Below are 19,833 nucleotides of genomic sequence, written 5' to 3'. Positions count from 1 at the left end.
TAATTCAATCACAGTAACATTAGAAAACACTACCTTTAGAATATTTATTATCGATGACACTGTAATTTGTAATCAATGTCATAAAACCGGTCATTTTTCAAGCCAATGTAAAAATATACCTGAACAATTCAATATCATCGATATGACCGAAACCAACATGGAAGAAACCAATGATGAACTATCACCAACCCCAAATGTAGAAAAAAATGTATCTCTCTCGCCACCTGCTAGTGTTAATGCTCAAAATAACGTTCCTTTAACACCAAACCAAGCAAATGATTATGGTGATCTAACCACTATTGATCAACCCAAAAAACACTCGCTAGCCGAAAAATTCAAATCGTCATCCAAAAAAATTGTCTAAGTACTCGTAACTTCTCCAAACCCAGTTAAACGTCCTGCCCTGTCAACCACGTTTCAACCACCATCTCCAAAATCTTCGCACTCATTCAACCCGTCTTTAACAATGAAGCTTCCCAACGCACCTGAAGGAAAAACCCTAATGGAAATGTACACAAAAAACCGAAAGTTAGAACCAGCACCAGTTCAAATGATAGCTTCTATTCAAATATCGATGTAGGGTTAAATCCAACCAAAGATCTGTTCAACTCCAACCCTCAAATGTCCTTATCACTCAATCAGTTTAAAGATTTCTTCGAAAACTCGCAAGGTTGCACTGATCTCGAGAGTTTATGTATGGAGCACAATAGCAGTTCAGAAAATATAATCCAAATCATTACAAACATCTACCCTGTCGTAACAATTAAAAGTATTAAAAACCGTCTAACCAGATTATCAAAAGCACTCGAAAAATTTCGAAACCTAAATTCTAGTCAGACTTTCTATGCTGACAGCAATGATGACGAAACCTACTAGCTTGTTCGTTATCCATTCACCTACTACATACCAAATAAACTAAATATCAAACCTATCATGATAATTAATAACAGTCTTAAAATACTTCAATGGAATCCAAATGGATTCTACTCCAAATTAGACGAAATCAATTTACTATTAAACAAATACTGTCCAATCTCAATATGTCTACAAGAAACTAATTTTATCAACGACAAGGTCTGCTCCCTAAACAATTACACAACATACTACAAAAATAGAACCAATGCTGGCAGAGTCAGTGGTGGTGTAGCAATCTATGTAAATTCAAATTATCACTCCGAAGAAATTATCATTAATACCAATCTAGAAGTGATCGCAGTAAATGTTTTAATCAAAAATTCAATAACAATCTGCAATTTATATCTACCAAACTATCAAAATTTTGAGCAATCCGATATTCAAAACATTATTAATCAACTCCCCTCCCCTTATATTATCTTAGGAGACTTCAACAGCCACAGTCCTTTGTGGGGCTGCTCCACTCTAGACTCACGAGGATCAAAAATCGAGCAAACACTATACAGCAACAATGACCTCAATATACTTAACAGTGGCCAAGCTACAAGAGTTAGCGTAAGCACGGGACACTTTACAATCATCGACCTTTCATTCTCATCAGCTACAATCACTCCCTACATATATTGGGATGTCATACCAGAATTATCAAGCAGTGACCACTTTCCTATCATTATGACGCTAAATCACACAAACTCCCATAATCATTATACAAGAAAACAAAAATGGAAATTAAAAAATGTCGACTGGAATTTATATTAAACGGAAATTGATAAAAATATTGATTCAACTTCTTGGACTTATACTAATAATGTAGAAGATTAGATAAAACTGTTCACCGACCTCATTATAAATACAGCCTCTGGCGTTTTCGAATTAACTAGTTGCTCTGGAAAGAGACCTCCAGTCCCTTGGTAGAATAAAACAATTAAACAAGCTATACGGAAAAAAAAGACTGCCTTTAACAGATACAAACGAACTTGAGACCTACAAGATTTTATACAATTTAAAAAAAACAAAGCGCTAGTCAGATACCTTATAAAAAGTGAAAAAAAAAAGTCATGAATAAATTTTACATCTAGTTTAAACAGTCATATTTCCCCAACCATAACGTGGAATAAAATTAAAACATTAAAAGGAGTCCCTTTTACACAAATTAAAACACTGTTGGTAGGGTAAACCATTTTTACAGATCCTAAAGAGATAACCAACCAAATAGGACAGTTTTTTTACTCTAACAGTAGTAACACTAGTTTGAATCCAGACTTTTTGAAATTTAAAGAAACGAAAGAATTGATTACCTTACCGAGCCCCACAACAACAACAAGTCAAGGTTCAATTCTTAACGATCCTATCACAATGTCAGAACTTAACTCTAGTCTTGAAGGAAAAATAAGTAACAGTTGTGGACCAGACAACATACAGTTTTTATTTTTCCAGAACATCTCCATTAAAGATAAAATCCTACTCCTTGAATTGTATAACAATGTTTGGTCGTCCGGTATTATACCATCGTTATGGAAAAATGCTATAAAAAATGCATTACCCCTATTCCTAAGAAAGTGCAAGACAAACATAAACCTTCAGGATATCGTTCTATTTCTGTCTTATGTAACCTGAGCAAAACACTTGAAAAAATAATTTTTAACAGGCTTAATTGGTATGTACAAAGATTCAATTTGTTATCTCCAAACCAGCACGGATTTAGGAAATCGCATTCCACTTCTGATTGCTATGTTAAAATTGAAACAGAAATACTAGAATCTTATGCCAACAAACAAACCATGATTATTATTAGTCTAGACCTTCAGAAAGCTTATGACACAGTCTGGCGACATAGAGTCTTAAATATACTGAGGAATTGGTACATTAATGGGCAAATGTTACAATTTATAACAAGTTTTCTTAAAGAACGTTCTTTCCAAGTAAGAATTAATGAACACATGTCAGATAAATTTGATCTCAAGAACGGAGTCCCACAAGGTTCCCCCCTGAGCATTCTACTTTTTCAAGCTGCAATCAACAACCTACCTGATGAAATTTCACATCCTGTCAAATTAATTATGTTTGCCGATGACACACATATTTATCTCAAAGGAAAAAACATTAAATCAATGACACGTCAACTCCAAGATTGCCTAAATGATCTGTCCAAGTGGTGCTTTCACTCAGGTTTTATTTTCTCACCAGAAAAAACCAAATGTATAATGTTTACCAAAAAGAAACAAAGTTCAAAACCAAAGTTATTTTTGGGAAATACACCCTTACCCTTTGTAAACAACATAAAAATTCTAGGTTTGATTTTTGATAGCAAGCTTACTTGGAAACCTCATATAAGTAAGACCAAAACAACTACAACCAAAAGTATCAATATCATAAAAACGTCGAGCCACGCTGAATGGGGAGCTGAAATTAATATATTAATCAAATTATATAGATCTCTCGTTAGGTCCAAATTAGACTATGGATCCATCTGCTATACCAATGCAAACCCCAATATTCTTAAAACAATTGATATAATTCACAACAGCGGTCTAAGAGTTGCAGCTGGAGCATTTCGAAGCAGCCCTATTCCAAGTATATTATCTATCTCTGGAGAACCACCCCTTCACGTTCGTAGAATCAAATTAGCTCTAAATTATATTTCTCGCATCCTATCCTCCCCAAAAAACTCAACATTACCATTTTTAACACAAAATCGTTTTGCAAATACATTTTGTTCCAATCTCAATCTAAAAAAACCACTGGATTTAAGGATGTTATATGAAATTTCACACAACAATATTGATCCAAATTTAATTATCAAACGAGAATGCAGTGTGGTACCTCCTTGGAGGGTTCCAACATTTCTTGTGAACACCAGTCTAGCGGACCATAGTAAAAAAGAAACGTTAAATGTTATATATAAAAATTTATTCAATGAAATCATGGACTCTTTTCCATCTAAATCACAAATCTATACAGATGCCTCCAAAATAAACTCAGGTGTTGCGATCGCTATCATAAACGGAGAGCAATCCATATCGTACAAATTACCAGACCATAACAGTATATATACGGCGGAATATTTTGCACTCCTGGAAGGAGTCCACCTAGCCATTCAACTACCCGATTCCACCATTAACATTTGTACAGATTCGCTCAGCGCCCTAAACAATCTGAAATATAATTTACACTCAAGCATCCTAGCAATCATAATAAGCAACATCATTGAAAAAGCCAACAAGAACATACGGTTCATATGGACACCTGGCCATTGTGGAATTGATGGCAACGAGAAAGCTGACAAAGTAGCTCGTGAAGCAGTAAATAACCCTCTGACCGAAATACGCACGTACTCCTCACTCATCGACATCCATAGGTATGTCAACACCTATTGTACCGATTTATGGGAATCTGAATGGCGTCGTACACCCAGTAACAAACTGAGAAAAATAAAAAACACTACCGAATACTGGCCTAAACCTCATACATCAAATCGCAAAGATGAAGTTGCTATCAATAGATTACGTATAGGTCACTCAAAGATGTCCCATGGACATCTTATGCACAGAGAAGAACCAGCAATGTGCCTAACCTGCAGAGAACCTCTCACAGTCAAGCACCTCCTTATCCACTGCCGTATCCATATAGATACCAGAAAAAGTCTAAAATTGCCCGACAACCTTTTTGAAGCCCTCAGCCCTATCCATGACAACACCAAAAAAACAATCATATTTTTAAAACAAATTGATATGTATAATTTAATTTAAGAATTTATTGTATAACTATACTCTATTATGTACTAATTACCAATTTTTGTTGCAAGCTAATAACCTTAGTAGTTGATGCTGTACCATGAATAAAAAAAAAAAAATACATAACAATGATAATATGTCTTAGGGTACTTAGCTAGAGAAGTTTGTAATTCATTACAGGTATAATATTATACGAAGCATTTGACACCTGTGTGAGTGTCTATAAACATGGTATACATAATATGTATAATATTATTATACATATATCCATTACGATTAATACTAATGAATGCGGTTGTATGATTGTAGATTTGTGCAGTGAATCCTAATGGATTAGTTTTGACATAAGGACCACCAAAGCTCAAGTACGAAAGCTTATTTTCTTACTTTGAAAATACTAGTGCAGACATTTTCAGTACACCAAATGTAAAAATATAAATTAAGAATAACTCAGACGCGGTGAAATCACTTAAGTCCTACCAGATAGACCCACGTGAGGAGTGCACATATACACAGTTACATGATAAATTAGTCGCATAGTAAAATTATAATATATAGACCTCGTGTTTTGTACAGTAACCTATTATGGAGGAGTAACTTACCATTTTTGGAAGTTTTTAAATTTTGATTAAATGTTAAACTGTGGATTAATCGATATTGTGTATACACATTTAAAATAAAAAACAAAAACAATTATAGCCAGATTAAAAAATTTTATTGAAATATAATTGGGTAAGATACGAAATGTATCGGATTAGGCTTCGATGAGACTTGAAGACGCGAAATTGTTTTAAACATTACAATGAAACGGAAACAATTATTTCATGTGGAAGATCAATTTCCGTTGTGCAAACTCTGGTGCTAAATAGAAATTGCATTCATTGATACAATTTATTCTCACACAAAGTTCAATTTGGATAACGGAATAACGGTAATAATAATATGATGATCAATGTTGTATTATTGTATTATATGTTATAAGATGAATTATACGACGTTTAAAAATACCATCAATAAGACTTTTTCATTAACGACGTACACATAGAAAAAGAAAACTCCGAAATCGATAAATCAGATTTTATAGTGGCATTTCCAGACGACCACACGTACTGCAGATTTACTAAAGAATTCGAAACGAATATTTAACATAAAACAGTTCGATTAAATTAGGCAAGTAAGGCGTGTGTTAAAGAATTACATTTTGAGAGGGTTTTTTAAATTGACATAATATGAATGACGAACGGATTTCGATAGTCTATTAAATCGCTTTACAATTTATCCAAGTGAATTGATGGAATAAACGTATTTTGTGAATACAATTTAATAATCGCATTGCACTAATATTGTTTATCCTAAAGGTCGCTCCACACTATGCATGTTTCGCGTTTTGAGTTTTGAGTTTCGCGTTTCATAGTGATTCGTAGCGTTTCGTAGTGTTTCGTAGAAAAGGTATACACACTATGCATGTTTCGCGTTTCGCGTTTCGTGTTTCATAGTGGTTAGTACGAAAAGTACGAAAAATATTTTCGTGTCCTTTGATTTCGTCAATTTTACCGCCTCGTTCGCGAAACACTACGAAACCATTTTACGAAAACATTTTCGTGAAAAAGCTATACACTATTCACGAAATTCAACGAAAACGTGAAAACATGAAATGCGAAACGCGAAACATACATAGTGTGGAGCGACCTTAAGGGAAAACATTGCCATGTCGCTTTCCGACAAATAATAAACCTTAGTATAACAGATAACGTTTCGTTTGACAGAAGATTCAGCATAACAAAAAAATCACACGTTAACGTTTGTACGTTATTATCGAGAAATTATAAAAAATATATTGCAATATTTGAATAAAATAAAGAAGCATGACTTCAGAAATACACGATATAACATGTGATGTTATTTTATCGCTTCAGAAAATTGGTTAGACTTAATTTTGGTTCATTTATAAAATAATGTAAGGAACTCTTGCACTGAGCGTTATTCCTAACAATTATATGTTAAGGGTTCATTGATAACGACAATTACAATTACTAAACGATTTAGAGTTTTGCGTGTAACGAAACTGTCACTTAATTCCTCAAAATTAGTAATCAAGTAAAAAAATAGAAGAAAACATTTTTAATCGCAACTGGATTTGTTCAATTATAATAACTAAGGTGTAATTCCTTAGAATGCGTCTTAAAACGCACGGCTGATAGAGAATTCTGTAAAACTACAAAACGCATCGCAATAGACACGAAGTACATAATATGTATTTTATGGAACATATTATGTTTATTTTAGATATTCAAGTCAATACGTCGTTTTACTGTTGATCACAAGTGTTTGATTACAATTATATTTGTTGTAATTGTTATAAATTTTCGTTCATAGATTATTATTATATAATTGTAATGATGCATCAGTAGAAGAGAAAAAATGTTGATAAACCTTCAATTAGAAGAATATAACGAATATGTTACAGCAAAAATAATGAACGATATGTTTTTAATCAGAAAATACGAGGGATTTTTTAGTACATTGGTTGAGAAGAATTTTCGTAGATATGAAAAAAAATTCAGAGAATTTTTCAGATTGAGTTGGTATTAATTTAATTATGTTTTAAATTTAATCGGAAACGATTTAAAATCAAATTTTCACAATATTCGAAGACATTTTAATATTTATTTTATATAGTAATAATAATACAATTTACGAGTACTCGGCAGCGTCTTGATTGCCTCTGGGACGGTTATCACCAAGGAGTGGTCTAGGGAATCAGGTGCATATCAAAGTAGAAAATAGCAAAAGTTGTACCAACGCTTTCAAATTTAGAACTTGCGTAAGCCGTTGGTCACGCGTCTCTAGACACGCTGTCTAAGAAATGTTCTAAGGCAATGGTGTGCAACATTTTCTTGATCTAGGATTCTCAAATGAATTTATTTCGATGACTCTTATTCCTACTAACAATATATTGTAAAACAATACAATTTTAATATTTATTTAATTAAATTAATCCAAATCATAAAAAAAAAAAAAAAATAATACAAAATTATAGTTTCATAAAATCTAAATATAATGTTATATAATGTACTTAATATATAACTTTTTAATTTGGTGTTAAATTATTGTCGACCATCTCAAGTAATCGTTAGGATTTAATTTTGCCATAGGTTGTGCGCCACAGTTAGTATTGAAATTTTTGTAAGAAAAAAAAATGTTAGTTTTGGATGGTTTTATGTTCATTTAAAACTATTTTAATGAATTGGAGAATCCACCGTGACTTGATAAAATTAAATAATATATTCAACAATATATAAACTTAAAAGTCAGGTAACTTAATTATGCTTAGGTTACGTGACTTTTTCTTATATCAAGAGTTACATGATGCACATAATACGTGACTATAATTTCGAATGGAAAATATTGTAATATGTCTACTAGATAAAACTTTGTGCCCAATTATATTGACGCTTTTCTTCCGAAAGTACATTGTAAGGTCATGAGGAGAGGGTAAGTAGTATTTCCACCGGGAAGTGTATCATTGCAATCAAAATTATAGTATTGCGCGGTGTAAGACGTCGAAGTTCGTCTACTATATCTATGTAAACTTTTTTATTGCATAGGGGTTTTGTAAAAATGTATTAATCATAACTTTTCGATTTTAATTGGTTCAATAAAAATATTTGTCGAAACAATTCTAAACTATTGCTAAAATTTGTTTATTTTGATTTGTACTAAAATGCGATGATTAGGCATCGTCACTAGCCTCATCTTACTATAAAATAAGTAAGTTTACTTATCGAAAAGGTCAATATTAAGCCTTACCTTAGTAAATATTGTATAATAAATTCACTTTCGGCTTCAGACTGAGGTTCATCAAAAGATCAAAATACTTATATTTTTTTTTTATTAATTATTTACATATTATGTGAATAATTTTCTGTTTAAATGCATGTTAAATGCATTTATTAATACGAAAAAAAAAGGTATATATTTATATTTTGTCATAACTAAAATATTAAATTCCTGTTAAAACTTCAAACAAAAAAAAATTATATTTTTTTACATTTAGAATATATCGAAAATTCTTTAAATTAAATTTTATGGTTTTAAAATTAAAATATGTATTTTATTATAATATAATTAAATTTTAAATATTCACTGCTTGATAGAAACTCAAATTTATTGAACAATTAAACTTTTTATTCTTTTATCATTTTGTGATAAATTTTAATTATTAATTTGAATTCTAGTTGCTTACACGTGATAATTTTTTGTAGAAATTGTGTTTAAAATTGTATAAACTAAACACACAAACAACGATTAAAATATACCGAAGGATCATAATAAAATAAATATATTTTAATAATTTAAAATCTCCAGGATTATTGAGCTCCGTGATTAAGTGCCTTTATTGTAAAAAAATATGCAATTAAATTAATTGAAAATAGCTATTTACTTCTGTGATGTATTTTTATAGCATTCCTATTTGGTAAAATTTTTACATTTTCAGAAAAGGAATAAAAATTTATTATGAAAACACTTACTTTTTTTTATTTAAAAAAGGATTTACATATACGCATATATGTATATAAAATGGGGACAAGAAAGGAAAAGAATTCAGAATCATTGTAATCGGATTTATCCTTTTATATAAGAATTTTGAAATAGAATATATACTGCAAAATTATATGGTTATTGTTCAATAATTTTTATTATTCCATAGCGTCAGTGTTAATCCGATGGCTTAAATTTGAATGTAAACATATATTTGCGTTAAAAAAAGTTTTATTAGCAGAAAACTGAAATGGAAATATACGATGTTTATAAGATGACTTTCAAATTTTAAAAAATACAGAAAAAAAGTTAAAAACAAAGCTTATAATATTTTAATTTGATACATTCGGAGCATAGGTAAATTGGACTTTTCATTTGAATTTCATTTTGAAACCTTTCATCTAAAGTTGATGTTTATTTTAAAATATTTCAACCTAAAATTTATTAGTATAACTTATATCTTATATCTTTAAATAATGAAAAAATGAACAAATATTGTACCAGTATATTTAGTAATAACTTTTTCATTTTAAAGCTTTTTATATTTTGTAACTTGTAGCACATTCACTATATTTTCAACAGAATAGTGCAAAAAAACAATTACATTAGAAAATTTAATTGTTAAAAAAATATATCCAAAATAAAAAATTTAAATGTGTACTTCTGAAGAATATTTATTACCAAATTATCCACTTTTTATTTCATTTTTCTGAACGATGGCTTACGAAAAAAAAATCAATGCATGAATACCTATTACAATTGTAGTTTATCATTTTTATTAATTGTATTACTTTTATATTAAATTATACTATTTACCAGTATTGAGTAGTAACGTAACGGAAAGTAACGCGTTACTTTTATGATAATGCACTACTTAATTTCATTAGAATTTTTACCGTGTAACCAAAATGTAATGGGAACTATTTTATATGAGTATTTTTTCTGATATCATGTGCTATAAATATGTCTATAATCCAACATATTTTTCAACAAAAACATTTTGGTTCCATAATATATTTAAGATATATAGGTAAAATTATATATTGATAAATGTATGTTTTCAATTTTAACTTGTTATTAAGTAAGATACTTTATTTTTGAAAAGTAAAGTAACTTCATTACATTTAAATAATGGGTAACGAGTAAAGTAAATTATTCATTTTTTAAATTAATCAGTCCAACACTGATATCTACATATTATTTCATTCATTTTTACACAAATATTTTGACTGTGAAATTATTAAAAAATAATATTTATTTCATTCTTTTATTCTTAAATAAAAGGATAAATGGAATTGTTAACTCTCCACCAGCTAGCGCGGTGGTCGTCCCATCCGGGTACGGTGCTTGGCGAACTGGTTGGGTAGAGGCATTGTTCGGCAACCTGTACAGTATGTAAGGTGTGCGTATGGACAGCCAGTGTGGCGTTTAATTTATATTTTGTTTGTCATAATAAATGTATTTTAATTATTCATTTAAATATACTGTTTTTATTAATACCGTGAGTTTGCGACTGAGAAGTTAACAGAGTATTGTTTATTTACAGTAGTAGTACTTCAAGAATGAGTGGAAAATGTTAAGAAGGGACACGGAAGAATTATATTAAATAGTGTAAGTTGTTACGAAATTAGATTTTTAGATATCAACAAATTATGTTTATTACACAGGAATTAAGAATATAGTTTTATGAAAAATGTCATAATTAATAAATTAAGAATTCAAATTTCGCTTATTAAAAATACTTAATTTCATAGTTCATTATATTTTTTTTTTTATTATCTTACCAATAATTTCTTAAATTTGTTCATTTTTTTAAAAAAAAAAAATGTATTAGAGCTATTGAACATTGCAGCTGACTTTGATAATTAAAATATCAATTTTTAATAAAGCAACTTATATATAATATATACAATATGATATGGAAAACATGGATATAGACATGATCAAAGGACAGAACGACCCAATAGTGTGTCCCGAATTTCAGAACATTCGTACCTTTATCAGAGATGTAATTAAATTATTTCTCGTCTCAATAAAAAATTAATTTTAATGAGTTATTTATATTAAATATAACGAAAATTAAATTACGATTTATTCCTGGGCATCAGTTGTTCCTATCAAGAAACTTGATTTTAGTTTCCACCAAGTATTAATTCCGCCAAAACGAAAAAGGTTGGATTTTCATTTCCGCCAAGTCTATTTCTACATAATTATGTAAATTAGAGTTTGAGAACCATTTATAGCTAACCAGTAAGTACCACGAGGAGACCGTTCTCATTGACCCTCAAATAATTGTTTGACCTAATTATCAAATGAGAGTTAAAAAATTCGAATTTGAATTAAATTTAATTGGTTTTAATTTATATACATAAACAGTAAAATATTTCTGACAATTATATAGATTAATTTGAATAATTGTTGCATAGCATTTTTAAAAATGCCATCTTTAAATATTTTTATTTTTGTATTAATCTATCGCATTTTTTCTATTAAATCTTTCAGGTTTTTTTATACCTAAATTACCACTATTAATTTGAATGTATACGCTGTTTTGAAAAATCGAAGTTGAAATTTTTAAAAATTTAACATGGTATAGATAATATCGATATATATATATATATTTATAATAGGTAGGAATTATTACACGTGAAATCAGTTATATCTTCAGTATATCAAATGATTTATCTCGAATCCTGAGATACATCGATGATCGATAGCACTGTATATAGACAGAGGTTCTCAGACTCCATCTCAATAATATAGGTCGATATAGATTTGGCGGAAATGAAAATCGTACTATTTTCGTTTTGGCGGAAACGATACTGGCAGAAACGAAAATTACATTTTTGGCGGAAACGATGACCGACTTCATTCCTAACTATAATAACATCATATTTTATTAAGTGTTAAAAGTGGCAATGATATTACAATATTGGCATTGAGTTTTATTCGTTTGAACGTGTATTTTACGATATCATTTTTTTATACTTAATATAATAAATTTGAATACAATAAATAGTATGTGTCTTGCATACACCTTTGCATAATTTAATTAATTAAATCAAAAATGATTAAGTTAATTCTGTTTAAAAAAAAAAATGTGATCAGTAAGTTTTCACTCATTAATATGATTGAATTGTATATACGTAACCTTATTTAATGTTTGTGCGAGAACAAAAGCTGAAAGTGTACAAAATATATTTTTTTAAATAAACCTTAACTAATATCATCACCAAACGACAAAAATGAGTAATGATATTTTTTCACAATACTTTTATAAATTGAATGACATAATATAAGGCGATCGTATTGTTTATTGTATGAGCATAATCTAATTTAACTTACACAAATAATTATATTTATTTATAGTTATGAAAATTAATTATTTCATAATATAGGTTACTTTGTATACGTATTTTAAATTAAATAGGTACCTATTGTCTTCATTAATTTCTATATTTCTTATCATTGTGTTTAAGTTCAATATAAATAGATTAATATTGAGTATTATATGTTTATTGTTAATGGATATATTTTAATTTGTACCTCTTTGTCGTTTTATTTCTTTATTTCTTTATTTTTATTTTTTATTTAAATATTGTATAGTTATAGGTCCAAAATGACATTTTGTCGAAGGATTTATTTGATTATAAGAATTTGGTCACATGTCAATGTGACCAAAATGTAATCAGTCACATGTCAGTACTTAATACATTTATAGTATATACTTGTAGCCCATATAACACGTGTATGCAATTTAACGGGTAATTCGTGTAATTTTGTATAGTTTTGATACATGTATAATGATTATTACCATTAGAGTTTCACGTGCATTTAAGCACACGTGTGAATATATCATTAATTATTAAATGTTTACATATTTTTATGATATTATAAGTTATGTAAATTTTAAAGATATAAACTCTTTAAAGTTTTAAAATCAATGGTTTTATTGCCAAAATTGCTTAATTCAAGACTATCCAAACGTTAAATAATTTTCTCTTTTAAACCAAATCATTTGAAAATTTAACTAGTTTAAGCGGAAGAGTTTTAATTTTGTTTAACATGTTCATTTCGAAAGCTGGTGTCATAGTTTCTGAAAAATGTGAATTTCTTTGTATTTTCGTATCAAAATAAATAGTTTTTAATTTCAAATAATTTATTAAAATATAATATACATATTAATGGGTACTCGTCTAATATGCTACCTACCGCTAATTCGTTGGTGTAGTATGCTACCTACCGTAAAATAAGCTACCTACCATAAAATAATAACAAATTAACAACAATTTATTACTAAATAATTTATTATTATATAATATATTATATATTATTATACATCATATACTATTTTTATATCATTCCAGAAAACTTCTAATAAATCGTGTTGGGTATTAACGGACCACCACCATTCTTCTATTAATTGTTCTATTAATGTTATTATTATATTATTTTTGTACTTATTTTTATTGATTAAATAAAAATTATGTCAAGTTATAAATTTTAATATATTTTGAAGTGTATTATTGTGTACTAAATATAATTTTAATTCGCGTATACGTTTATTATAAATACACTTCTAAAATCGAAACCTCTTTTATATATTGTAAACGGTTAAATTTGGTTGATTTTAATTATACTCGATGCATATTGGTTTTTATGCATAATTAATTAAAATAAATAATATTTAAACATTGCAGATTTATAAATATCAATTTACCTATACATATTTAAATACTTTAATACTTATTGTGTATTTATAAGTTACTTTAATATTGATAATTCAAGATTAAAAACCAGAAAAATATTACTTATGAAGTGTAATTCAACTAGTCATAGTGATAAAAGGTAAAATAAAGTCATGTAGAGAGAGAATAATATAGAAAATGAGATAGTAGGAAATTCAAATTTATTATTTTTTACTATCGATTGTTTTCGAAATGTGTTAATGTTTTTTCATTTCCAAATAAATATTATTTCTCTCGTTAGAAAAAATTTAGTTTGTTAGTATATTGAAAGAATATTAATTTTTTATACGTGTTATTTCAAGTAGTTTTCTCCGAGTTAAACTATTATAAGTATTTCACGGTGACGCGATTAAACACTATCTGCAATATAAGATAAAATAATAAATTTTCATTTAAAAAACGATATTCGTAAATATTTATTATTAAACAAGTATTGAAAATTAATTGTACTGATTTTATAGTATTATTGGTTATTAATCATTTGCGAGATGAAACTAGAATATTTCACTTAGTAACACTCGACTCGTATGAATGCAATAGCAACAATAGCAACAACCACTGATGAAAATATAGGGTCAGCATATTATGATAAAGTCACTTTTTTTAAACTAAAACTCGGGATTTATTTAATATTCAGTAGTTGCATATCGATAGATATAATAGCCAATATATATCCTATGAACCTATATAATCCTATATATATCCTATGAATCCTATATAAACTATGAAGTTAACAAAACTAAATATTTTGTTTCGAAAACGTATGATCGATAACAATGAACGTCGATTTTCATAGTAAGCAATCAGTGGCCACCAGTTATGATTTATGTCGAAAAATTAAGCAAATCATATCTTATATTAAATCTAGACTATTTTTTTTTTCTTAAAGACGGTTCACATTTTATTTTTGTTAAAAGAAGGATTATAATAAAAAGAAATATGTACATATGTATTTAATATAATTATAAAATTATATATATATAAATTGTAACATTATGTAGTCTATCACTGATTTAAGCGGGATATAGATTTTAGTAATTTGCGTTGCCTTTAACATGCATGTTGAAGACCATCAACGAAGACTAATTCATCAATATGATTAATTAAGATACCTCCAACCAAATTATAACTGTTTACGTTAACTTTTATACTTCAGAATAGATCTAACATATATTATACCACAGAGTAGAATAATCAGAATGGAATTAATAACATGGTAAGATAGGACAAAAAAAATTATCAGATGCCATTTTAGTTAAGGTGGTTTTCATAAATTTTAGCTATTGATTAGAACATTTTTATAACAAAAATTATACTTGACTTTCGATAATTTCTATTCTATTTTGTGATTTTTAATTTGTATTTTCTATTTTTAGTTTTGTGTTTTATAATGATTATTCAATTATGTGAAAATTAAGTTAATAAAATAGGATATTGGAAAATATTTTAAAATCTGAGTCAACTTTTCTACACTTAATTATTATTTAATACATGGTATATTTTCCTAATAATTGAACATGAATAAAAGTAAACGGTAAATGCAATGAGGTATTAACACAGATTAGCTTTAATATCAAAAAGTAAAAATAATTTCTGTTAGAGAAATTTGTAAACTGTAACGTTGTTTGGAATGTTTTTATAATCCCGCATTAAAATTGATAAAAATTGCGTCAAATAAAATGACCGCTGATTATCTGTTATTGGCCAATCGTCCAAAAAGGTCCATCCCGAGATAATACCTACAGATATGTGGGATGCGAAAATTCGTGTGCAGAATGTCGATGAATAATAGCTATTTAATTATTTATTATAGTACAACACGGATAACCCAAAATTCTCTATAGACACATATCCTCAAAAATATTAATTTAATCATTTGAAATCCTAGAATAGTCGAAATATTATCTTTGACCGTTGAACCATCGATATCTCATCGTAGATTTATGATGTCCAATTAAAATGGTAACGATTAATGTTTGAAAATATCAACGACAATTTTAACTGGAATAATAACACATGATTGAAACTCGAGGTAATATAAAATTTATACACAGAACAATATTCTTGGATAAGTAAAATACAGTTTATGGTTATTGTGCTGAGGTGAATTATGTCTTGTTTATTGTTATCTAATTTTTTAATATTATTGTTATTGTTATTCTTGTTATCGTTTTCTTAGATAAATTACACACGTACGTGAAGTTGGCCCACACTTTTTCACGGATTAACTTGAAACATATACCAATATTTTGCGAGTCCATTTTCAAAATTTGCGAGTTCACTCATTACCCGCAAATTCCATTTTCCTACGGTGAAGTCAGCACACTTAACACGCCCTAGAATTTCAATGGCCCGTTTTCAAAGAAAACAAAGTAATAACCGTTTGTAGATAAAATCTTTTGTCAGCTAGGGTTGTAAAAAAATCAGTTTTTTTAAAAAAAAAAAATATAAAATACGTTTTAATTGTTTAAAACAATGATTTTTATGTTTTAAACAGTTTTTAATTGTTATTTTATTCGTAAGTTTTAAACATTGTTTTAAACAATTTTTTTTTTTTTTATTTAAAACTAATTTTATAAAAATATTTTCCCTAAATGAGATTATTACTCTCAGATTTTTAACCAGAGTAAAGTACAGGTTAAAGGTGATTTTATATAAATACTGTGATTTTTGAATAGTTCTAAAAAATTACCAAAAACCATTGTTTCTACCTGTTATTTTACTTTTTTAATAAAATTTATAAAATAAAATAATAATATCCTTTATTTATATAAAGAATAAATTATCATATTATTTTAAAAATGTTTGAATGGTCATTTTTACATTTTCCACTGTTTTTATATTATAAAATTACCTACCTAAAAATTATGATTTACGACTTACGAGTATGTAACTTATGACTTATTAGTTGTAGACACGTCTTTCAATTATAATTATGGTCTATAGCAACACAATAGAACCTTCCAGAGGACTCATGGTTTTCCAATTAAAGACACTTCATAATACAATAATTTGATTTTAAATTATTAATTATTAATTAATTAAATTTTAAATTTTAAATTTGTTATCCAAATAAAGAGCTATATTTAGTTATTCTGTATGTTTAAAATCTCTTACATCATTATATTCATAATTGTATTATTATTATTTATACAGAGGCATATTGCAAACACACTATTTCTATTTTAAACTTATATTTGTTAGATAACAATGGCGTGGGATAAAAATAGTAATTATTTTTATTATTTTAAGAAATATCCGATAATATATATTTTACTCGTATTTATAATATACTTGTATATTACATATAATATTATATAAACTAATAACAGTTTTTTTCAATCATCGAGTTCTTCAATATTGTGTTTACTTTTGGAACTTTGAAGTGGGGCAGTGTTTTTGTAAATGTTTCATTTTGTTTTCTCTTTTGAAAAATTTTTAGAAATATAATTCTATAAAATAATAATTCGTCAACGATATTATGAACGATATCAGGAAGAAAACCAGCAGTCAATTCTTATAAGTTCATTGACGTTATATTGCACTTCAAAAATCGTGCCATAGATTTAAATGACAATAAGCATAACTACATATTATATATACAATTTATTTATTATTTCCCTTGTTTTATAATAATAAAAGAGTATTAATTATTAAAAAATATGAAAAATCACCTTTTTTACTACATATTTCTATTTTTAAATTTTTTGTAATTATTTATATTCAATTTACATACAAAAATTTGACTTAAAAATTAAAATACTATTGACAAGTTTTTATATCGTATACATTATTATTTCACATGAAACTTTAGTAGTTTCTTTGACAGGTATTGGTATTTTTTAGGTTATCAAATAACTCCCAATGTTCATTACATCTTTTCACGTATGTTGTGTAATGGCCTACAGAATTTCTTTTATTATTATTCCCTCTGTGAAAATGTGTTACTCCACGAAATTCATACGACTTTTCATTAAGAAATATGCCTTTTGGATTATTACAGTTTTAAATCTAATGTATATCCTGCATCATTGCTGTGTTCAACGTTTTCATCTGAAAAAATATTAGGTATATTCAAAATGTTGACCTACGATAAGTACTTAAGTTATTAATAAGATAATCATAATTTTCCAAAACAGAATTTCAATGAAAATAAGTACTGGCGAAATTTTCGATTCAATATTCTGAAATCCAGTGCAGTTTCATGAAGCGTTTTTATTGTGCAAACATGCAAATTTCTCCACGGAAAGACGTTTATTAATAAATTGCTGCAATTCTTGGATTTGACCGTTGGTAGTTTCATATGTAATGTAGCTTTAGGACATTCAATTACCGATGGATATTTCTCACAATTTTTATTTGAACATATGATTGATTCAATAATTGTTGGAAATCCCAACATCATTGTTACATTTATACTAAGGCATACTGCAAACATACTATCTATTTCTATTTTAAACATCTATAAGTTAGATAACAATGGCATGGAATATAAATTGTAATTATTTTTATTTCATTTAAATATATCCGATAGTATGTATTTTACTCATAATTATAATATACTCGTGTATGATATAAATTAATAACAGTTCATTTTAGTCATTTAGCTCTTTAGTGTTGTGTTTACCATATGAACTGTGAATTAGAGTGCAGTATTTGTACAAAAATTTAATTTTGATTTCTTTTTTGAGACATTATTTTGTAACAGAAACATAATTTTATTAAATATCTTAATAATTTATTAACTTTATTATTAAAAATGGCTGGAAGAAAACATTTCATTTGTTGAAGCTAATATAATTTTTTATAACTTTCCATTATAATTTTTTTTTATGACAAAGAAAATCTTAAGAACATTTTTTTATCCAATTTTCATGCCTTAAATATTAAATCAATTCTTATGCATTTTTAACTATAAAAATGTACGACTAATATTTTATGAGATAAAATCGGAATTTTGTAATATTTCTGGGTGACTATAAGTTGCGTCCCAATGTACCTTTTTGATGTAAATTGAGTCTCAAGTAATTTTAAATATACTAAATTGCGTTCCGTACATTTTTTGTACATGTGTAAATTGCATCCCGGGTATTTTTATATTAAAATTTATATTTATATTTATATGATTTTTTGACTAAATAATTGATTTTATTGATTTTACAGGTTCCAACTTGTAGCTATTGTTAATTTTGTATCAGGAGGCCACTATGTTACCTATATTCAAAGGACAAAAACAAAAATATGGGAGCTTCATAATAATCTGGCCAAAAAAATAACAGTAGTAAAAAAAGATAATATTAGTTTAACGCCGCATATATTAATGTACATAAAAATATAACATAATATTTTAAATTTATTGTATATTTTTAAAATTATTTTATAATTTTTGTAATTTAATAGATATATAAGATTAACCTAAAAGGAATTAGGTTTAAAACAATTTTTAAAATAAAAAGCTTTACCAGAAACTGAAGTTGTTATAAATACAAGAACTAGATATTGCACATTGCATAGTTTAAAATAAATTATTCTCCATTAATAAATTGGTGTTCCTATATATTTTGTTGATCATTAAATTGAAAATCCTTAAACCACAAAATATAATGATAATTATATTTTCCAGAAAGAACTGACATGCAAAATGAACCATTGGCATACATATTTAGTTATTCTAACACACTTCTGCAATTCGTTAAGGTTATATAATATGAATACCTGAAACCAATTATTTTTTCAGAAATTATTGACTTCAGGGTGTTAAAACTTCCCTCGAAAATCCTTGTGAATTAGGAATTATCATTTGACAAACATTTTATAGTATCACAACAATATGGGTGGGCTATGTATAAAAAGGGAAAATAAGATTCATACGTAAGAAATAGGTAATTTTAATA

General features: G+C 27.4%; 2 protein-coding genes across 2 annotated transcripts in view; one reads left to right on the top strand and one right to left on the bottom strand.

Moving 5' to 3' along the window:
- Window positions 1-19,833, bottom strand: part of LOC112687959 (octopamine receptor) — a 127,669-nt gene that overhangs the window by 8,223 nt on the left and 99,613 nt on the right. The window lies entirely within an intron of this gene.
- LOC112688000 lies at window positions 467-10,590 on the top strand. The gene is made up of 5 exons (XM_025561009.1): window positions 467-576; window positions 951-1,567; window positions 2,105-2,474; window positions 2,564-4,480; window positions 10,476-10,590. Exons 1-5 carry the CDS (start codon window positions 467-469, stop codon window positions 10,588-10,590), a joined length of 3,129 nt encoding a protein of 1,042 aa, XP_025416794.1.

This window comes from Sipha flava, unplaced genomic scaffold (genome assembly GCF_003268045.1).
Source record: "Sipha flava isolate LNK unplaced genomic scaffold, YSA_version1 36_pilon_pilon, whole genome shotgun sequence".
Taxonomy (NCBI): Eukaryota; Metazoa; Arthropoda; class Insecta; order Hemiptera; family Aphididae; genus Sipha; species Sipha flava.
Note: the sequence above shows the minus strand (reverse complement) of the source record. Positions and strands in the feature narration are given on the sequence as shown.

Bases quoted from the DNA above. Each gene is read 5' to 3' on its own strand.
- LOC112688000 (XM_025561009.1), top strand. From the start codon at position 467: ATGAAGCTTCCCAACGCACCTGAAGGAAAAACCCTAATGGAAATGTAC. The intron at 2,475-2,563 runs GTGCAAGACAAA...AATTTTTAACAG, and splicing joins TTACCCCTATTCCTAAGAAA to GCTTAATTGGTATGTACAAA. The intron at 4,481-10,475 runs GTGCCTAACCTG...CTTAAATAAAAG, and splicing joins CACAGAGAAGAACCAGCAAT to GATAAATGGAATTGTTAACT.